This window comes from Plasmodium gonderi, assembly GCF_002157705.1.
Source record: "Plasmodium gonderi DNA, contig: Chr07, whole genome shotgun sequence".
NCBI classification, from domain to species: domain Eukaryota; phylum Apicomplexa; class Aconoidasida; order Haemosporida; family Plasmodiidae; genus Plasmodium; species Plasmodium gonderi.
The window spans coordinates 274,481-298,626 of NW_021628932.1; the positions used below are offsets into that span (position 1 = coordinate 274,481).

The following is a 24,146-nucleotide window of genomic DNA, read 5'->3' on the forward strand; positions in this document are numbered from 1 at the left end:
CGCATAGAAGAAACGAATCAGAGCGACAACGTAGCATAGGAGGAGAATAAACGAAAATGAACAAACCTGACGTCGAGGAGTGCAAATTAAATCATGTTTCTTCAAACAAAAAAATAGGGGACCTAAATAATGGTGTATTTTTAGAGAAGGAAAAAGAATCAAATAACAAGAAACTATCAATTAACGATTTGGAATTAGAAATTGACGATGATATTATTTCCCATTTGTCTTCGCGTATATGTAACAAAAATGTTACTCATAAAATAATCAAAATAAACAATTTAATAGATGATCATATGTATGAATACATCACAAATTGTCAAGACTCTGATATAAGCGAATCCAATGATACCAATCATATGCACGAAGATTCAGAGAAAAAGCATTTTAACTTGCATAATGGCTATAGGGATGCGCAAATTGGGAGTGAATCCTTAAGCACCAAATTTGCATATGATAATCTTGAATGGAAAAATAATACCCCTGAACAAATACCCTCACATGATTTAAACAAAGAAATACATTCTAAAAGTAAAACGAAAGGTAAAAATAATTCCCCAAATGAGCTCACTTCCGACGAGCACACAAATTTTGAGAAAATAAAAATGATGAACTTGATAGGGGGAAATAGAATTGTATATAACAGCAAAAACGAACAGAACAATGTTCTATATTTATGTTACGATGAAATAAATGAGCAATGTGATGTATGTGACAGATATAAGAAAAACTACATGTCCAATATGTATCCATCAAGTTGTGTTCATCTGAAAAATATAAATGGGGTTAGCGAAGTTAGTGCACCTAACTTAGTAGGTATCCCAAATGGAGTGTACAATATCAGCTCTACGACCAACAGTCTTAATGATTACTTCTTCGTACTTGGTTCAACCTCTAACTCCAGAAAATATATCCTTAAACAAAGCAACTTAGATTTCCTATCAGTACGTATACACATTGATGAGAAAAAAATAGGATGCAGAAAAAGACACAACCCACTTACATTAACATCGAATATTTCTGTGGGAAAAGGATTGAGGCTATTGAATATGATTAAAAAAAATAATTCGTTACAAAAACAAATTTCAGATTTGAGTAAAGATAAAAAAGTTGTTCTACTAGTTGGAGATGAAGTCATATACTGTAATAAAGAAATATACGAGAAACCAAAAAATGAAAAAGAAGCATATAATTTCCTCAAATCGTACAGTAACAACAAATGCTATAGTTATAGTAGCATTACCCTAATCGAATTAAAAACAGAGAAAGTTATAACCGGTATTGATGAATCCATTATTAATATTTACGATATGGATGATTCGGTTGTAAAGAAAATACTTGATGACTCATCCATTTACTTTTGTGCAGGGGCATTAAAAATTGAAAATATCCATATGCACAAGTATATAAAAGTCATCAAAGGAAACATTGACAGCATTTTTGGATTGTCACTAAACCTTTTATTTCATCTTGTCAATTTCCTATAAATTGTATTCCGCAAGTTGACCCTTGCTCCTTTTCTTATCCCCCTTTATATTCCCGTAACGTTGTGTGCTATTCTATCCAATTTTTTTTTTTCCACTTACAAATGAAAAGTCTTACACAGTGGAAGTTTATCACAGCATAAATTTCGTACTGCCAAAAATTCTCCCAGTTCTGACATTACGTTGTAACATTTTTGCGTCTCCATTATTATCCCCATTTTGTGTAGGCATGTAAGAGCCAACTTAAGGCCCCCACGGTCACCACATTTTCCCTCCCGAATTTAAAAACTCATTTCAAATAACCACATTCTTAAATTCATGGGTATGATTCCTGTACTCAGTTTTCATTTTGTTCACAGTTGTGCCCTTAAACATAAGGAAGCCAAACAACAAAGAAAAAAAAAATAAATAAATAAGTATATATATGTGTATATATGAGTATATATGAGTATATATGAGTATATATGTGTATATATGAGTATATATGTGTATATATGTATGTATATGCACGTTATAAACGCGTAAACAAACAAGTAACCAAAAGCGAGGGGATCCTTAATTGCAAAAATTTGAATGAAAACACAAGAGCACAAAGATGATATAAAGGGAAAAAAAAAAAAAAAAAAAAGGTAAACGTAAGGAGAAAAAAAAATATAATAAATGACGAACTGGACGCGCTAACTGCACTTCAGAAGGTGCTATTTAAAAAAAAAAAAAAGAAAAAAAAACCTCTATCTGTGCATGCACAAATGTGTCTAAGTATATTTTACTTTTTTTTCTTCGTGCTTGTATCGAATTTGTCAGTATAAAAAATGCAGACACGGAATTATTACTCCTTTTTCTAATAATCAACATCAGAGCCCCGTCAATTCCAATCTCATTACAGATTCATGTTTTTTTTCTTGTCTAGCGTCCGAAGTGGGATGTTTGGTGCACTTGGTGACTTGGACCTTCCTTTTGCTAAAAGACTTTGAAAAAAACTGTGTAAAGATTTATCATTTTTATCTCTACTCGCATTGTTCTCGTTGTTACTTTCTTTGTCTACGATAGTTCTACTTTCTTTCAGGGTGACATTTATTTTTTTATCTCCCATGTTTTTGCCTTCACCATTGTTACCATCACGATTGTTACTACGAGTGCTATCACCATTGTCATTATAATCATCAACATCGTCGTCTTCAGCTCCATCCCCTGGGTTCGTATTTACATCAGACCCTAAGCTAGCTAAAAAATCGTTAAAATAATTATCCACCACAACATTCTGGCTATGTTCCACTATGCTCCTATTTGATATTGGTTTAATGATTATGGAATCATAAGGTTTGTTAAAATTCTGAACGAATGTATTCTGTATGGATTCATTTATTAAATCCATGTTATCATAACCTGATGGTATAAATATTTTATCATAATCATCCAAAATAGCATTTTCGTTAAAAGGAAAATTGTAAAGTCGATGCATTATGTATCTGTACAGAAGTTCCACATTTTTTGGTTCCTTTTTATTTACTGTGTTGCAAAAAATTATAGCTGCTTGATAATTAACAGCTAAATTTCTCAAATATGCAATGATAACATCGATGTATCCTTGATATGTTCTATTGTTTAAGATTTCGTATCCATCCGATTTGCAGATAATAAAGAATATTGGAAAGGACAGGTTAATTTTGATTAATTCTTCCTTCTTTACTTTAAACATTTCATCATCACTGTTTATGTCATATAAACTGTTTTTATCTATGGTGTCATCTCCATTTCCTGTTTTCCCATCATCCTTGGAGTTTGTATCTGCCTTCTGATTCTTATTTTTTTTCTTTTCAAATGCTTCTTTTTTATAGTTATATACATAATTCTGTAAGTTAACCTTTAATTCATGTAATACGTCTAAGTTGTAATCAGAATGCAACTTCTCAAATAGAACATAAAGAACCTCGATCCAGTGATTTATGTCAGACATAATATTATAAGGCTTATACAAATCTGTGCATACTAAAACAACTATTTTTTTGATATTCTGAAACTTTTTTAAATTTTTAATTAATGAGCTGACATAAGAAGAATGCTCTAATATCCAAATGTGGCTGTTTCTTTTCATATCATTCATTTTTCTTTTTTCATCTAAATTTTTTACATCTAAGCATGCATAATCTAATGGTAATACTCTACCTCCGTTTTGGTATATTACTTCACCACCTTCCTTATTACCATGTAATGGAATTTCTTGTAGCGATTTTACTAAGCAAGATTTCCCAACATCCTTATTGCCAAGTATTATGATGTGACTATTTTCTATCTCTTCATTTTTTCCCATGTTTAATTTTTTTAGTATATTCTGATATATGCTACTTTTTTCATGTGCATCATCTCCTTCTTTGTATTTTCTTTTGTCTATTTCTCCTTCCTCTTCATCATCATCATTATTTTCATAGTTCAGATCATCGCTGTTATCTTCGTTATATTCCCTTTCCCCCTGTAAGTATTCACTTTCTTCGCTAGTGTTATATTGCTGGTAATTTTCCACAAGTTCGTTTGCAAACGGTTGCATAAACGAATCTAAATCTTCGTCTTCAATTCCATTTTTCTCCGTGTCTTTCTGTGCTTGCTTATCAACTTTTTCGTCGATACCCTCTTTCTCTCCATTTTCATTTTCAAAACCACGTTTGAAATCTTCTGTGTGCATTACTGCAACCGATACCTCTTGGTTAATTTGCGATTCGCGCCTTGTCAAGTTGATTTCCCCATTTCTTTCTTCCTTTTTCTCTGCGTTATTTGCTTCTTTATCATCCTTTTCCTCCTCAGCATTAAGTTCAGTGCTTTCTGTCCTGTCTTTCCTATCTTTTTTGTCTGCTCTGTCTGTCCTTCCCTCTTGCTTAACATTTTTATTCTCATCATATGCTTTGCTATAAGCTTTATCATTACCTCGATTAAATTTCCCACTGACATTACTTTTTTCCGCATTTTTCTTATTAGCCTCAATTTTGTTTTTTACTCCTACACCACTTTCTTCTTCATTCATCTTTCCATTTGGGACAACCTTTATGACACTTTCTTTTATCAGATTTACGCTACTTTTCCTGGAAGTTATAGCATTATCTTTTTCAACCTTTACGCTCCATTTTTCTTTATATGTTTCTCTAAATTTCGTGCTACCTTTCAGTCCCCCTTGTTTAGTTGTAGTGTTGCTTTTTTTCAAAATGTTCATTGATGCATTTGACAAATTTTTGTTTTCTCGCTTCATATTGGTTCCCTCTATATTCTCCCTCATATGGGATTAATAATTATGAACCTTCGTAACGCAGGGTACATGTGTCTTCTCATACGTACATACACATGTACATGCATATAAATATGTATATATATATATATATATATATATATATATATATATGTGCATAAACTCGAATAGCAAAAGCGAACTTATGAGACTGAAACAACAGCCTTCCCTTAATTAAAATAAGCAAAATGAAAAGTATTTCTCCCCTAACAAACTATTTCAACAGTGTTGCATTGAAAAGAAGAGTGAACAACCTAATAGTTAAGCATGAACACTTATTAACATTTTTAAAAAAAAAAAAAAAAAAAATGAATAAATAAAAATGTCTTATACAAATGTGTGCTCATACTTATGTCAATTTGTGTATATGCGCATATTTGTTTATATTTTATGGAAAACATTTTAACATTTTTTAAGACAAAATTTTTATCACTTTCGACTGATTATTGCAGGGTTTAAACAGTAATTAAGTTGCTATGTCATTAAAAAAAAATTGTTCAAGGATGAAAAGACTAGAGTTCGTAATACTTAAGTGGGAAAGTTCTTATGCATGTTCAAGTGTTATTTATGTATTTAAGCGTATATGTGTATATATATGTGCGCGAGTAGGTTTTTATTTTATTTTTATTTTATTTTTTTTTTTTTTGTTTATTTTTGTTTTTATAGAATGGGAGCTACCTTTTAAGCCCCTGTATTTGCGTTTGCCACGAATGGGACTACTATACATGTTTGTAAAAAATGTGCACATGAATAAAATTACATCGTAATGTCCGATTTTGTGTAGTATGAAAAAAAAAAAAAAAAAAATTAAAGTTTAAACGAGATAGGAAAATGTGCACACATTTTTATTTTAAAATTGTTATATATCATATGGTACAATATGTGATATATGTACATTACATACCTAAATCAATGTGCTTGACATAGAAATAAAAAGAAGTGTGTATAGCATATGTACACAAGATATTCTATACCTGCGAAGCTACAATTGCATAAACATTTTCACAGCAACATTTTTTCACCTGTTGAAAATTAGTTATTTTAATACTCGTTAGATTAAGACGCCATCGTTTTTTTTAGCAAATAGATAAATTGGCTCCTTTTAAAACGCAAAAAAAAAAAAAAAAAAAAAAAAAAGAAGAAAAAATATATATTTCACGCTGTATATTTTTTTATGTTAACTGTTCCACATGAGGGCTATGAAAAAGGAAAAGATGCCTGAAGATTAATTCTACGATTTGATAAGTATGCCACGTTCCCTTTATTATATCATACTATAGTATTGTATTCTATTATGTTATTTTATTTTGGCTACATATATACATGTACATATACATATATATAAATTGAAAAATGAAAGATGAACGCAGCTAAGGGGAATTTTTCTGCGTGAGATACATTATATACACACTTTATCAAGACAACAAGAGCACAGTTGAGTCGTTTAAAAGTTCGTCCTTAAATATGACCTTTAAAATGACCCCTACGTCTCATTATGTAGTGCGATTTTTATGTATATAAAAATATAATATTGTGTTTAACTTTAAGAAGAAAGTTATATTTTGCATGTTGGGACATGAGAATGTTCATTTAAGAATTTTTTCTTATGAAAATATGAAATCAAAAAATAATAAAAAATTTAATAGTTGTATTATGATTGTTGCTAAAAAAAATCGCAGGTTTTGAAATATGCATATTTTTGCTGGTTGCACATTTGTATATATATACATTTGGATCTGAGTTTTCCATATTTTACTTGCATTTTACTAGAGTTTGCAGCATGTAAAGAGAAAACAAAACATAGCATTTATGGCATTCTGCTTCCACTTCAAGAGGTCACATACATGCTTTTTTTTTTTGTGCTAAACTTAGCCCCATGCATATGTAAATAATGCATGAGTGTGTATTTTTAAATACACATGGGGATAAGCAATATTCACGTGATGGTACATTCACGTGTGCAATCAGATATTTGTGAACACCTTTTATTTACTTATTGTCTCCTACATGTGCATGAGAAAATATATCCTTGAAGTTGTGTATTTTCACGTGCAAATTTCTTTGCTAAAATGGGTAAATAACATTTTATAGAACGTTTTGCCCCATGTTAACAAAATATAGGAATGCATGCGAGTGTAAATTGATTTTTAAAGTAATCAACATGATGATAAAAAAAAAGTTGAAAAGTTTCGTGTTTATTAATTCTCACAGGGGTAATATTTTTAAAGGGGAAATTAACGAGAAGTGCCATAAATACATATATACGTATATATATGTACATGCATCCTACATATTTGCCCACCACTGCACAAACATATTTTTTTTCTCCTTTTATTTTTTATGTTTTGCAACAGTTCGTTCTTTAAAAAAAGCTTATGTCGTTCATGTACCACTCCATGTTGTAAAAATTATCCTGTAATATGATCAATTTAACGCATACCTTTTGTCATCACATTTTTGTTATATTTTTTTTTACGTTTTTCTTACGTTTTTTTTAAGTTTTTCACTCCATGAGTTTTTTCTTTATTTTTAGCTTGCTTTCTATCATTTGCAACGCCGTTCAATCCTTAAGTTTTATGTTTTGACTTATTTTTTTCATTTTGCTCTACCTTGCTTTATTTAACGCTATTGTTACATTTTAATTTTCTATTAGCATGGCAATTACTCAAATCGATGATATACCAACAAAATGGTAATAATTAAAAATAATATATGTTAAAAAAATATCCACTAAAAAGAATTTTTTTTTTTTTGTGCTTATATTAATTTGCACAAAGTATGTAAACAGAATGGTAAATAAATAGAAAGTCGAAAGGCGCGAGTCAAAGCGCATATTGCAAAAACATTGTGAAAAAATAATAATTATCTTTAAAAAAGAACAATTCGTTCATCATTACAAAAATCTAGTAATGGATACAACACTCTTTTGTTAACTGTAGAGAGCAATTAAGCAGTTATTAATTGTATACAATTTTTTTTTTTTTTTTTTTTTTTTTTGAACAAATGCAAAAGAAAACAATGTTGTTCATATTTTTTTGTTTGTGGATAAATGTTCCCTTTGTCATCGTAAAAATACAATGCACTGAGGTGAAAAAAAAAAAGCACAAAAAAAAAACAAAAAAACAAAAAAACAAATAAATATATTAAGATTTAACCATATACAATTTCAATTATAATATAAATAACTACAAGTATGGCTTAACATACACCGAGTTCCTACATGTGGATTTTGTGTTCAATAAATAGAAACCTTTTTTTTTTTTTTTTTTTTTTCTTATTTTACCTTATTTTTACGTAATCTCCCATGTGTTCTTATTCTTTCTTATTTTTTCGCACTCTTTTTTTATTCTTCCTTATTTTTCATATTTTAAGCGTACGTAATATTTTTTTCAAATTTTCACCATCCATTTTAAACAATTCTAACAGAACTACCCTCTTTCCCCTCAAATTTTTACTTCCCAATCAATTTTTTTTTTTTTTTTTTTTTTTTTGTTTTTGTTTTTTAGTGATATTTTGTTTGTCTCTTTATTTTCCCACATAGTTTGTGTATGTGTTAACTTGCCTATTTATGGGCTTATTCGTATACATATTTAACGATCTATTTGTAGGCTTACTTGTCTGTACATTTCCCTTCATATTTGCCATAACATTTCCGATATTTTTACCCCCCCCCCCCCCTGATTATCTTTAAATTCAATTGTTCATTTAAATACCAGGTTGCACATGTTTTTTTAAAAATCACTAATTTAGTTGTATAAAGGTCCAGTAATTTAAAATCATTGGTTCATCCATACATTTCCCATGTACAATACACACCAAATGCTACTTGAATTTTCGAAATTAGAGCTTTTACTCTATACCATTGTTTAGTTACGCACAAAATATACCTCATTATATTTGCTACATAAAATGAATGAATGTATCGAGAATTATATAAAAACGTTTAAGGAAGAAGAAAATCTGTACGTAAAAAAAAATGTTTCTATAATTGGATCCCCCTTATCGGCTGGACAATCCTTAGGAGGAGTTCACTTAGCATGTGACAACTTAAGGATGTTAGGTCTACATAAAGTGATAAAGGCAATGGGATGGAGTTATGAAGATGTAGGAAATGTGTGGAACAAAGATATCACAGGGGAAATTGTTAAGGAAAATCTAGAAATTAATGGAAAACAAAATACACACAAAAATACTAATACTTACATTGGAAAAGAGAATTATCGAACAGAAGGAATGAATGTGAATGGAAAATTAAAATATGTCTGTAATGGTAAAGAAGGTATAAACACAGGAAGTCATAATAACGTTACTGCTATCGTTAATGGTGACGATGGTGATGGTGATGACGGGGATGATGGGAAAGTTTTGAGCAAAAAATATTCAGAAAACATATATTATAATAATATAAAAAATATCGAAATCATCGGGAAATTTTGTGAAAAATTATTCTTTCTGATGAGTAATGAATTAAAAAAGAAAAATTTCGTATTAAATATTGGAGGTGATCATAGCGTTGCATTCCCTAGTATTTTAAGCTCTCTACAAATTTACAAAGACTTGAGAGTTATATGGATAGATGCCCATGGTGACATTAACATTCCGGAAACCTCCCCTTCGGGATATTATCATGGCATGTCATTAGCTCACACATTAGGACTTTTTAAAAAAAAAGTTCCATATTTTGAGTGGTCAGAACATTTAACATATTTAAAACCAGAAAATGTTGCTATTATTGGAATAAGAGATGTTGATACATATGAAAAAATAATTTTAAGAAAATGCAACGTTAATTATTTTACAATTTTTGATATTGAAAAAAATGGAATATACAATATCATCAGTAAAGCCCTTAACATAATAGATCCTAATGAAAAATACCCTATACACATTTCATTTGACGTTGATAGTGTTGATAGTTTTTATGCACCTGGAACAGGTACCATTGCAAAGGGTGGACTAAGCTACAGAGAAACAAATTTATTAATGAAAGTTCTGGCTGACACAAGGCGAGTTGTTTCGATGGATGTAGTGGAATATAATCCATCACTCGATGAAGATGACAAAAGAGTTCATGGGGATTCATTGCCCATTGCTGAAAATGCAACTAAAACAGGGAAACTTTGTCTGGAACTTATTGCCAGGGTGCTTGGTTATGACATAGTCTAACCAGTAATATATGTATATATATATATATATATATATATATATATATATATATACGCACAGGGGGATTAGGGAAAACTTGAAAGCACCCCACTAGCCCATTTTAAAAAAATCTAAAAATAAAAAAAAGTTATGAAAGCCTTGTCCGTACAGGGTTCAGGGTTTGCCCTATCATGCACACATACCGCACAACACATGCGAGTTAGAAATCGGAATTACAAATATGACCATCATTCATTGAATATTCATGTGTATACGACGCAGGTATGTATAGGTATATATAAACCTACATAAAACTCGCCTATTCATTCATCATATACTTTTCCCATTACACATACAACATGCCTCTCTTTTGCAAAAACAAGAATATAAATTTTGCTGTGTTTTTAAAATTCCCAACTTGTATACTTCGTGACTTTTTTTGGCAAGGCATTTTTTTTTTTTTTTTTTTTTTTTGCTATTAATGAATTTTTTATTCTTTTAACATTTTATTATTAAAAATATATAATTAATTGTACATTTTTCGTTTTTTCAGTTTTAATTTAATTAAAAAATATGTTTGAAAAACATTAACCATTTAGAAATAAAAAGCCTCAAAAAAATAAATATACATTAAATATTACAATTTTCTTTCTTTCTTTTTTTTTTTTTTAAAAAAAGGGGAAAAAAAAAAAAAAAAAAAAGAATTGATATACTATGTAAAAACAAATATTAATTATTAAAAAAGGAGAAAAAAAAAGAAAACTTAAAAAAGGTGTAGCATAATAAAAGCGTATATATGTATATATAAATGTGTATGTAATAAGGAACAGGTAACATGGTACATAGTACACATTGTATTTTATTGTATATATTTTAAAAAGTGAATACAAAAATGATAATATTATAATTTTACGTATAACACACGCACTGGAATGGTGTCTCCTTTCTGAGCACACATGTATACACATGAATTCATTCATAATTAGGCAATATATATATATGTTTATATATACAGATGATTACACGTGTATGTATATATATAATATATATATGCATACGCATACATGTTAATGCATGCTCATATGTAAAACTATACATGCGTGTGTTTTTTCCTATAAGTAGTATAATCATTTATATGTATATATATATATATATGCTGATGCATATAAATACCTATACATATAAATGATTATACTATATTAATCCGTACTACATATATTTATATGTAGGGAAAATAAATATATACATTAATATACAGTACTCTAGTTTCCTTTGTTAAATACCTTGTTTATTAGGGAGATATATTATATACATATATATTTATAAAAAATTCATTTTTCTCATGTGTTATAAAAATATAAAATTTAATTCCTTATTTATAAACTTGTTTAAAAAATTAATTAATTTTAATTATATTTAGTTTTGTTTCATTTTATCGACATATATGGATTTTGTCACATGTGGGTATCCCCCCTACCTTCCCAGGAAAAATATATATTAATGATATATATATATATATATCATTAATATATATTTTCCGCCACGTGCTTTTTCTATTCGGATATAGCTATTTAAAAAAAAAAAAAAAAAAAAAATTTTCATTATTCCATTATCTTTTAATTTTTTTTCGTAGCTTTGTTCATATCTTTTTTTTAAAAACAGCATTTTTTCCTCTGCTGTTAAAGAATAAATAATGATTTATCAACTTTTTCCATTTCGTTCTTATGCACATCGCAATTATTAAACAGTTTATTATCAAAATTATTGCACATTCCATAATTAAAAATTTTAAAATAGTCTTTCTCTGCGCTAAAACTTTTGGCTTTCCCAAACAGAGAAAAATTTTCCCAGCTAACTAGATCGTCAGAATTTTCCTTTTCTTTCATCAATTTGTTGCTTATTATGTTATCCTGCTGTTGTTCACAGTTTCCTACAACTTCTATCATGTTAATGCTGTTTAGGCCTACGTTATTTCCCGAAAGATCCGTCCTTGTTACACCGTTGTTTTTTAATTCTTTATTCAACATCAAGTATTTACACATGGGCTCTGTCACACTTCCACAGTCACCATTGCTGTTCATGGTCATGGCCATACCACCGCTGACACAACCCACGTTTTTCATATTCTTCATATTCACACTGTTCATATGCACACTGTTCATATTCATACTGTTCATATTCATACTATTCACATTCATATTGTTTATGTTCATATTGTTCATATTCATACTGTTCATGTCCATATTGTTCAAATTCTCACTGTTCATGTCCATGCACATGTTATTCATGCTGCCCATGTTCCCCATGTTCATAGTCATGCTGTTCATGTTGCTCATTGTCATTTCGTTCATAGTGTTTACATTCATACCACTCACACAACTCATGCTGTTAAAGCTACTTATGCTACCCATGCTGTTCATGCTATTTAAGCTGTTTAAAGCGTTTAGGCTATTGTTTGTGCTATTTCCACCAAAAAAAATGTCCTCGTAATTCAAATTTTCCATATTGGTAGTGTTAAAGTTGTAATAATTATCTTCTGAACTGTTGTTGTGTACATTCATATCCAAATTTCCTGCATTCTGTGTGGCCACATTAAAATTTATCAAAGACGAGGAGTTGCTGCTATTTCCTCCAATGCCTTTGTTATTTCTCACATATTTTAAAAGGGCATTGTTATTGCTATTGGTTCCTCCAATAATACTGTTATTTGGAAAATTGCTTAATGAATTGTTTCCAACATCATTTATGATACTGTTACTCATGCTGTGTCCTTTACAAAACTTTTCTACGCCATTATTATGCTCTTCCAAAAATCCCAAAACGTTAAGGCTATCATTCAAAAATTGTTCATCATTGAATTTTGTGCAGTCTTCGTGCTTCAAGTAATTTCCTACCGAGGAGGAGGATCTGTCATTCCTATTGCTACCATCACGCCTACTGCTGTTGTTATTCATGATTTCCGAGTTCCTGTACTTTTGATTCTTATGGCTTCTCTTGTGGTACTCGTGCACATCGTTCTTCCTACTAAGATTATTTCCGCTATGATTTCCGCTGCTATTTGCGCCGTGATTTCCTCCGTTGTTGTTTCCATTTCCGCTTAAGCCTCCATGTTTGGTGGTGTTCTCTGCTCTTCCCTTCTTGGCACAGTCGTAAGAATTGTCAGTCGTGCTATCGTTGAGCGCTTGGGGATCCATGGCCTCCGTTACCTCTCCAACAGCGTCATCTTCTGTGAGTGCGCTAACTTTGTTAAGATGTGTCTCTTTCTTCTTGGGCATAACACAATATGTTTCATTTCTTTTGCAGTTATCAATGTTCTGGATGTTGTTGCAATTGTTATTTGAGATTTTCTTCTTTTCAAAATCCAACTTATCATTTTTCATTTTACTCGTTCCAATGATTATATTTTTGTCTGTTATTTCCATTGGATGCTCTCTTAATTCATTCTGGCCATGTGCATACCTACAAAATTGCCCTGAGAAGCATTTTCCTTTAATAAAGCTTTCACACAATGCCGTTTTATACAAATTTTCGGTAGCTCTTAATTCGATGTTCGTGTGTGCATACTTACATTTCTTATCATTACATGATTCATTTATTTTTAATTTTGGGCACAAACTGGTTTTACATAAATTCGGCAATTCTCTTAGTTCATTCTGTGCATGAGCATATAGACATGTCTTTCTTCTTTCACACTTTCCCTTAATATACCATGGACATATTTTTGTCTTATAGAATAAAATTCTCCTTTCGCTTGTATTCACGATATTACTCAGGTTTTCTTCCTTCCTAATATTTCGAAACTCATCATTCATCTTTTCTTTTGGAGCATTGGAAAACATTTTCTTTTCCATAAATTTAGCAAAATTTTTCTTGCCACTCATTTTATCAAGATCTAGATGGGTTAATATATTTAGGAGTAAATTTTATATATGATACAAGTTGTGCTAAATTCTTGAATATATTTTCAATTCAATATTTCTCTGCTTAGTGTTTGTAAATATACACTCGTATTTCTACAGATACTGTACACGACGATAGGTCGGAAGATGAGAATACACAATTTTGTACAATTGCAACTAAATCGTGAAAATATATTTATATAGAAATAATAATTCATGCCTTATGGTCTCAACTACTCATATAAACAAGTAAACGTCGAGAGGAGGGGATGGTGTACGATAAAAAAATATATCTACCTTTTTTGGAGATGAAAACAATAAAAAACTATGCGTTCTTATAATATATATATATATAAACATTAATACAATAAGAATTCAGCAAAGAAAAAAAAAAATATATATATCTATTAACTTTTACATGAAAATATGTTTTCTGTATATATTAATGTTGTATTATAAAAGCATTAAACGGTAGCATACAAAAATAGATATAACAATTTTAATATAGCACGGTGTTGATAAAATATAGATAGTCTATCTCTTTTCTATCTTTTTGTATTTCTGTTTTTTTTTTTTTTTTCTTTCGTTTTTTCCTTTTCTCTTTTTATTCCTTAATTTTTTTTTTTTTGGTACATATAAATTAGAACATATATATACATATACATATATAATGTGAAAATAGGACACTAATCGCATAAAACATAGATGTACTATTTTCCCTGTGTTTCTTCTAGTATGAATTATAATTACACTTTTCCTTTTTTTTTTTTTTTTCTTGTTCACACTTGTATGCATATATGCTAATCTTATATACTGTTACGATATATAAATATATTTTTAGCTTCTCAAAATGATATAGTATGTAAATAAATATAGGAATTCACTATGTTGTTCTTTTACAATTTTTTTTTTTTCTTTTTTGGTGTCTACAATGTTATTATTTTTATTTCATTACGTAAGAATGAAGATCAATATTAGTGTATATGTTAAGGTCTGGTTGTACTTTTCTATCCACAGGTATGTATTTCACTATAATATGTAATGTATACTATAATGTGAGCCCACGCATATATACATATATGCACCACTAAATAAGCTAGATACTAATATGCCTACATGAAATCTAAGGGTCACAAAAGGTAGCGTTGCACACGATATATAATTTTCTAGGCAACTACGTAAAAGTATAACGTGTAGTTCGGTAGAATTGGGAAAAAAAAACATGCGCCGGTGAATTAACAAGCGTATGTGCAGATATTGCACATATATGTATATACATTTATATATACATATGTTCATACATAAGCTTTCACACACATAAGCGTATGTTAATTATATGAGAGCAAAAACAAATAATTATAATAAAAAAAAGAATGGTAATAATACAATAAAAATTTGAATAAACAGCTATAATAAAAAGGAGCAAAAAAAAAAAAAAAAAAAAAAAATTCACATAAAATATCGTAAAAAATAAAATCTATATGACGTAATATCTAAAAAAAAATAGAGCATTAAAAAAAAAATTGATGTATTAAAAAAAAGAACCATTAAAAAAATAGGGATCTAGGAAAAAAAAAAAAAAGGTTACACACAGTAACTACAAAAGTATTACAGAATAAAATTTAAAAAATATGCAACCTTAAAAAATGTTATCTTAAAAAAATACAATCTTAAAAAAGGAAATCTTAATAAGTGTAATCTTAAAAAATGCAATACATGAAATAGTAATATATTATACATTAATATGTGGGTTTGTTTATGTGTGAGGAAAGTAATGAAAATGTTTCCGTACGAGTTTCGAACGTCCACACAGTTCATACAAATATATCATTACTTATAATGTTCTACATAAGAACAATTAAAAAAAAAAAAAAAAAGAAATAAAAAAAAAAAAAATTAATATTAAAAACGATTACATATAATAACAGTTCTGAATATTTTTTTTCATGTATATATTTTTTTAAGATATATTACAGAATGTGTGCATGTGTATAATATATATATATAAATAAGTAATTATGCCTTTTAAAAATACCAAGAAAAGGTATTATATGCGCTTACATAAGTGTATCATGCACGCATGTAATCGTGTATGTATACATGTATATATATATATATGTATATATACATGTATACAAACGCTTATGCATACACACATATATACATATGGAATATATGCGTGTACATTACAATATCACTGCTTAATTCACAGCTGCGTTCAGATATGGGTAATGTGTACTCATATGCATGTATATTTGTAAGTAGGTGATTGATCTTGGGTAAGCGCATGGACATATATATGGACGTTTTCTTCTATAACTGGAATATCCCCCCAAAAAAAAACCATATAAAAATACATACGGATCTCAATAAAAAATATTAGCAAATACTTATTCAACAAGCTAAGCCTGCTTCGTGTTAAAAATGAAGAGGTTAAGTGTTGTACATTAAAAAATTATAAAAAAAAAATAATAATAAAATAATAGCAATAAAAATAATAATAAAAATAATAACAATAAAAATAATAACAATAAAAATAATAACAATAAAAATAATAACAATAAAAATAATAACAATAAAATAATAACAATAAAATAGAAAATTGATAAAAATATATATATATATATATATATATAAAGAAAAGCAATCAAATGTAAAAATTAAAAATATATATAATTTCAATTCAATTTAAAAATAAAAGCTTAAAAACCGAATACAAAATGCCTATCTATATGTATATTTCCTTGTGCATACTTATAAAAAGCATACAAACAACATTTTCATATAATACACCAACGCTCGTGTAAATATTTTAAAAGATGTATGTTCGGGTAACCTTGTCCACCGGGTGGTCAAATGGACGATCGTGTGTTTCAAGCAATTTAGTGTTTGGTTCGGTGGTATGTAATATGCGAACACGTGGGACTGTAAAAAATTAAATAACAGAAATTAAAATAATCGAGGAAATGGTCCTTAATAAACCAAGAAACACAAGGGGATATGCATACATGCGTTCATATGTTCATAATATATGTCCATATATATGTGTGCACATATTTTTAATGTACAATAAAATGAGAGCATGCAATTAAGTAAACTGAGTTCAAAAACATATGGTGCACAATTGTAACAATTCTAACACGCGAAAAAAAAAAATAAATAAAATAAAATAAAAAATAACGAAAGAAAATAAAATTGGAAAAGTAAAATAAAATGGGAAAAATAAAATAAAAGGGGAGAAAAAAAAAAAAAAAAGGAAAAGTATGAAAAATTAAAACACATAGATGTATTGTATTTGTACGTGTATATATTTGTTAGTAATACGTAATGGTAAAAAAGTTAAAGAAAAAAGAAAAGTGAGGGGCGAGTGGATACTAGAATATCGTGAATATAAGGAATAATTCAGCGAAACTAAAAATTATTTTACGTATAATCGTGAACTGTAAAAGAAATATGCCTATACACTTATACATGTAGATTAGTGTGAATGTCTATAAGGGTATTCAAGCGGTATATGTGACATATATATATATATATAAATATATACACGTTTTTCATTAAAAGGTACGACCTTATAACATACTGTTTGTATACAAGCGTAAACTTCATATATATATGGTATGCTAAAAACAATTCAATTATGTTAAACACCATAGGTGTAATGTAAATTGAACTGACATTTACATATGTATATACATGTATACACCATCATACACACACATATGACTATATAAACGTTCTAAAAAATTACATTAAATATACTTAGGCCTTCTATTTTTTAACTGTCACAATCTTTAACACGTATGCGTGCATACACAAGGAATGGATGTAAAATTTAATATACATAAAAATTGATACCCACGAACACCGCTAATGCATAAATTATAACTGAAATATATTTATTGCATATATATATCCCTGCAGTTAAGAGGCATCCACAGACACATATAGCACATGTAATGCTGGGTGTATGCAGTAGGGTTTTTATGCATGTGCATTCGTACAAGTATCTGTTTGTTTTCATAAATATAACCTATACACATAGTCTTGTACATGCAGCGCATAATACATTCAATTTGAAATGGATAATATCCTTCAACACAAAAAACTAACTATTAAAAATTGTTAAAGAAAAATTTAATGAAATATGAACATTATATATTTCTACTTGGGTACGTTTACAGAAAGTATGATCATGAAAATGGAAAAAAAAAAATACGTATACGCACGTATATATATATATATATGTATAAAAAAAAATATATATATATAAAAACAAGCAGAGGCTTAAGTATTAAAAATATAAAAAACTGTCTCAAAAAAAATAATGCAGAAATTCACTGTATGTAATATGGTACTTTTATATATACATATACGTCGCTTATTATATATGCATATATATAGGGTATCTATATGTATATATATTTGCATACGCAAGCATATCTGTAAAAACCCATATACAGTTGATGTAGTTATATATATATGTGTAGATATGTATACTATTAAAAAAAATAAAATGTTTATGAAATATTATGTAAACGTGGTTTACTTAAATAACATTTTTTTAAAGATTTAAAAAATGTCACAAATAAAAAAAAAAAAAAAAAAAAAAAAAAAAAAAAGAACATGTTATTTGTAGCAGCAGGTTTATGATTTAGCTCTTTTTTTTCTTTTTGAGATGGTAGGGAGGTTTTTTTATAAACAAAAATCTATATATATTATATATATAATATATCTTTGCCTTTTTATATCATTTAAATATTTTTAACTTCTTAGCTCTTTAACTCATTTGCGGCTTTTTTTATTTTTTATTTTTTTGCTTTTTTACTTTTTTGCTTTTTTACTTTTTTGCTTTTTTACTTTTTTGCTTTTTTGTTTTTCTGCTTTTTTTTCTTTTAATTTTTTCTTACGTTTTGTTTTGTTTTATTTTGTTTTGCCTTGTTTTTTTTTTTTTTTTTTTTATTGGTATTAATTTATTTTCAGGGCCATTATTAACTATAAAAATTATCACAAAAAATATGCTATGTAAATAAAAACGTGATATATATAATACGTATATATAAATTGTTAGGGGGTTCATAACATAATATGTACAATGTATACCACCTATGTAATAATGTTTTTTTTTTTTTTTTTTTTTTTTTTTTTTTTTTTTTTTTTTTTTTTCCTTTCCGTGTTGAATTTAGCCTAAATGCAAGATTTCAAAAATTATTCCGTTAAATTAATAATGAACACATGAATGAAAGGTATAAGAAAAAAAAAAAAAAAAAATACATCTTTCTATCTTATGTAGATAATTATAAACGCTGTATAAAATATATAAAAAATATACATAATTACATATACGTATGTAAATTACATGTTCGGTTTATGTATCCCTATCGCATCTGCTTACAATGTATACATTGTTAAAAATGAAATCGATTCTTCTTCATCTTAAAAAAAACAAAATTAAGCATATGTAATTTGTATCACATGCATATGCACAAAATTCATTTTTTTTCTTTTTTTCTGAAGTGCCTTTTTTTTATTTTTTTTTGTGCATATATGCATGGAGAAAAAAAAATCTTATTATAAAATAATACAAAAAAAAAAAAAAAAGGAAAGCTGAAAGTAACATATAGGAGATTTGCTGCATGTTAAGCATTTGCAACACATGCAATTTGTAAAGAAACAAAAACACATGCGTAAAATTAGGTGCCTTTTTTAACACATTGTGTACACATTGCCAAGTGGGGAGTGTCATAAGTTGTATACAAATGTATATGCATGTATACATGCAAATACATTATCACTTGTGCTATACGTAAACACCTCGACAGAAAAAAAAGGTGCAACATGTTGGAATATTTTTACGCCTACAATGTATATATATACACATGTGCAATCTTAGCAATACAGGTATGTGCTGTATAATACCATCACCACTTTAAGAATAACTTAATTATGTGATATCCAACTGTATTATTATGTGATAAAAATTAAACCACAAAAAAAAAAAAAAAAAAAAAAAAAAAACATGCAAATAATAAAAAAAAAAATAAATACAATAAAAAAAACAAAAAAATACAAAACGATATGAAACGTGCAAAGCTACAAAAAGTGACATAAAATGGCATAACACGATGTGAAAAATAAACTCAACAAAACCAACAATTCCGAAAGATTGTGCTAATTATGTCAAATGTGTATAATAGAAAGTTTTGCAAAACCTCTGCAACACAACTTGTAGTAGCGCAATATATATATATTCATATAAGTAAAAAAAGTGAATTCAACTTACACGTGTAAATTATGAGAATCACCCATTTTTCTCGTTCTTTTTGCATGAATACGGCCAAAATTAAGCAGTCTGAGTTAAATATATGTGAAATATAATGTAAATGTTCTTCAATATATAAAATCTGCAATGTACGTACATTTGGAGAAATTAGGAAAAAAGAGGACAACTATGATTTTGTTTATCCTGTTTGTAGATGCATATATCTTATGTATTTCACACCCTTATGCATATATCAAATTTTCTCGCCCTTTCAGATATTTGTATTTCACATGACATTTAAGAATTTCCAGAAAATACACTCTTTGCTGAATTTCTGTCTTAAAGGGCATATTTATTTTGCATTTCAAGTTACATAAGGTGTTCACCATATAAAAAAAATACTTTCAGTGTTAATTCTATAACACTTGATATGTCCATATATATAATAACTCTTAGAAGGTTCAGTAAACCATTTGTAAACAATTTCTCCGAGATATGTATGAAATGCAAACATTCGCAACTCTAGAGAAAGAACACAAGGGTTAGCAATAATATATCGCGTATACATTTCAGCAACATTTTTCACGCCACCCAGACCCTTCAAAATATATATTCCTCATAGAATAAATTAATATTCAAAAGTTCTGTTCTCTTTTAATTGACATGTGAAAAGAAAAAAAAAAAAAAAAAAAGTCTATAATTTTTTCTGTTTTGATGCATGCAATTTATATATTTTAACATTCCCCTTATAATGGTCTAGCCTTTTTTTTTTTTTTTTTTTTTTTTGGAATTAATAGTGCTTCACTAGGTATAACAACATACACATATACAAAACATATACGTGTAACACATATATATTAATATAGCATACCGCGAACATGTACATTTTTTTATTCATTTAACAAGGGTGATTAAACTTTGTACCCCGTGGTATATTTTATTTTTTTGCTTATCTCTATAACAGTTTCAAAATCATCAGTATGAGAACCCTACGTATAAAAAATGTGAATGTCTTTAAAAGAACCACTTTTACGAATAAAAAAGCAATGGATAAACTATTCTTCAAATTTTATTATTGTTTTTATAATATATGTATTAGCTGCATGTGGGGAAGATAGGAAAAAAGGAATTGTGTTAATATGTGCATTTTTTGTAGTAGTAACTATAGTACATCCGTTGAGTTCTATTTCATGCCATTAGGACACAACACCACTAGTAGTGATACAACATGTATATAGTCCTGTCATAAAATATATATGCACTATTTTTAATGCATCCCCCCCCCTTTCCCCCTTTTGTGCAATCCTAAGCAAAAATAACTTCTCACATCAAATAGTAGTGAATCGATTATGACACGGGTTTTATATAAGGTAATGGACTTTTATATATACAAAGAATTTATCAAATATGGTTCTATTTCTCGTGAGACAACTATATATAGGCATCTGTGTGCATCACATATATTTTTACACACATGGTATTAACACTACACTCATTAAATAAATACATATATATTTTTTTTGAGGTTTTTCTTCCACGTGTAGTACACGTACAAAACAGTTATAATGACATAATGAGAATGCACTATATTTTTTTGCATTTTGTTCACTCCTTCATAACTGTTTTTTTTTTTTTTTTTTCTTATCTTTTTCATATTTCTCACCTTTCTTAGCAGCTAGCTTTAACAAAAGGAGATATACAAAAATCCTTAAACAATGTCCATTCTGTGAACCCCACGTATGTGGGAATAAGAATCAACACATATGTATGCACATTTCCATATATATATTTACATATATGCACATATGTATCTCCAAGAGGAACACCAACGCGAATATATTACACGAACGGACAATACAACTATTTCGCTATTTTTTTTTTTTTTTACACACTTTGTTTCATTTTAAACTGTATAATAATGGTGTATGTTTCAAATTAACATTTTGTAAATTGGGGGAAAACAATTTTAATTTAAGAAAAGTGTTGCAATATTTCAAATCTTTACTGTCACGTATAGGTATATTAAAAAAATTATTACTCATGGGTATATTGTATTTATGCTCCTTTATAAGTTCTTCTATCCTTTTGCGCTCAACCTCGTCACCACTATAACAGATTGTCAATTGTGTATTAAATGATAAATCGAAATTTTTTAAATTTTTCAAAAAAGGGAAATAATTAAATGATTTTATCATGTTGAAACTTAAATTTATGTGAGAAATGTTTTTATGCCCATTGAGTAGGTACTTAAGAAATTGGAGTGACATAATTTTGTTATTTTGCAGATAAAGATGAGTTAAATTCGGTGCTGATTCATTCAATATCCCTTCTACGTAGACGTAACGACCATCGGAATTCATCTCATCACCAACAAGTGTAGCTGTCTCCGTTTTAATTTTGTATATTGGAATTGTCTCCATTTCAACAAAATTTTCCTCGCATGATTCTGTCTCATATTTCTCGCATTCTTGTGAAATATCCACGTTCCCCAATTTACAAATTTCATTGTGTGACAAACAAAAATGAAGCAAATTCATCAATTTGTATTTGCTACAATGAGGGAAAGTTGTCAACATGTTTTTTTGCAAATTTATTGTTGTTAAATTATTTAAATTGAAAATACTCATTTCGTTAATTATTTTATTTTGAATAAGAACAAACAGAATGTTATCAATGGAGAGATTTGTAAAAAAATTATATGACAGATCTAATTCCCACACAATAATACTTTTCTTCTCGTATATGTTATATAATTTTCCTGATTCTTCATTTTCTTTTTTTTTTTCTTTTATTCCTTTATTATTTTTATTCCTTTGGCAAGATAGTGCCTTCCATATATTGGTACTAATTGATCTTATTCCAATTTCTGCATTTTCTAGGTCATCCAATATTCTTTCACAATTCTCACGTACCATTTGGGAAAAACTCTCCTCGCTATTTAACTTTAGTTTTTTAAAATTTAATATGACATGGACATAGGGATCACACTCTTTAACTGTTCGTTCTATATATATGAAGGAACTTCCAGGTTTCTTTTCCAACCTACTTTTCCCGTGAAGTTCATCAGTGAGAATCCTACTACTCAAAGAAGCAGGTACACATCCCTCCATTTCGTCCACCATAGCGCTAGTCATATCTGCACTCAGAATCTCTCTGCCTCCATTTTTTTCCCCCATCGCACAGTATGAAAATTTACCTTCACTCTTTGCACATGTTCCTAAAGTAGCAATTTAAGTGCAACAGAAAAATTATTCACCTTAGTACGCCCGAATAGACTTAGCCTGTTCGTTACATAAATATGGATGAAATGTCTTTGTACAGAGGTTAGGGAGAATAACGGATTATTCACTGAATGGAGTGAAAATCATAATATTCGAAATTTATATATGATGTACAAAAGTTTAAACCTATATAATACAGTACTCTTATTTGTGCAATGGGGAAATGGAAGATTAGGATATGGTTGCTCAAAAACAGGTACAAATTGGCCTATGTTTTTTGTATGTATAATACTTTTGGTTATATTTTCAAGCGTATATATGTATACTTATTCAAAACTAAAGGTGCACCGATTCACAATATGAGACTCATCCCCCTTATCATGACAGCATCATTGAGTAAAAAGAGAAAATAAGAAAATACGAAAATATGGAAATACGAAAATATGGAAATACGAAAATATGGAAATAAGAAAATAACAAAATAAGAAAGTAAGAAAGTAAAGAAATTAATAAATGTAATACAAAGTTCTAGTTTTCGTTTAGCCTTATGGAAACCAAAATAGGTGTGCCGTGATCGGCACGTGGTATATTCGATTCTTTTCGGTACAACGAAACAAAGATTGAAATTCATGCAGATCTTTTTGGTAGGAAAAAAAAAAGTTATAAGAAAGAATCTCAAAACATTTGCACCACGCTTTTTCTACATTACCTGTACATCCTTAAAAAGGAAAAAATACAAACTATAAATTATAAGGTCGTTATTTCGTATGCATGTGTAGGATACTAGGTAATATATGTACACATCTTTTTTTTACATGATAAATAGTATACTAACGTGGTGGTGGGAATCAAATCAGGCTA

At 28.5% G+C, this 24,146-nt stretch overlaps 5 protein-coding genes across 5 annotated transcripts; 2 read left to right on the forward strand and 3 right to left on the reverse strand.

The window, feature by feature from the left end:
• Positions 1–56: 56 nt before the first annotated feature.
• On the forward strand, positions 57–1,487 carry PGO_070430 (Maf-like protein; the record flags this gene model as incomplete). Its single annotated transcript, XM_028686916.1, has 1 exon — positions 57–1,487. The coding sequence occupies one exon, from the start codon at positions 57–59 to the stop codon at positions 1,485–1,487; it is 1,431 nt and encodes a 476-aa protein (XP_028542717.1).
• An 877-nt stretch (positions 1,488–2,364) lies between these two features.
• On the reverse strand, positions 2,365–4,722 carry PGO_070440 (dynein light intermediate chain 2; the record flags this gene model as incomplete). Its single annotated transcript, XM_028686917.1, has 1 exon — positions 2,365–4,722. The coding sequence occupies one exon, from the start codon at positions 4,720–4,722 to the stop codon at positions 2,365–2,367; it is 2,358 nt and encodes a 785-aa protein (XP_028542718.1).
• A 3,945-nt stretch (positions 4,723–8,667) lies between these two features.
• On the forward strand, positions 8,668–9,924 carry PGO_070450 (arginase; the record flags this gene model as incomplete). The annotated part of the gene is made up of 1 exon (XM_028686918.1): positions 8,668–9,924. One exon carries the CDS (start codon positions 8,668–8,670, stop codon positions 9,922–9,924), a length of 1,257 nt encoding a protein of 418 aa, XP_028542719.1.
• A 1,658-nt stretch (positions 9,925–11,582) lies between these two features.
• Positions 11,583–13,784, reverse strand: PGO_070460 (zinc finger protein; the record flags this gene model as incomplete). Its single annotated transcript, XM_028686919.1, has 1 exon — positions 11,583–13,784. The coding sequence occupies one exon, from the start codon at positions 13,782–13,784 to the stop codon at positions 11,583–11,585; it is 2,202 nt and encodes a 733-aa protein (XP_028542720.1).
• An 8,178-nt stretch (positions 13,785–21,962) lies between these two features.
• On the reverse strand, positions 21,963–23,240 carry PGO_070470 (leucine-rich repeat protein; the record flags this gene model as incomplete). Its single annotated transcript, XM_028686920.1, has 1 exon — positions 21,963–23,240. The coding sequence occupies one exon, from the start codon at positions 23,238–23,240 to the stop codon at positions 21,963–21,965; it is 1,278 nt and encodes a 425-aa protein (XP_028542721.1).
• Between the last annotated feature and the right edge of the window lie 906 nt (positions 23,241–24,146).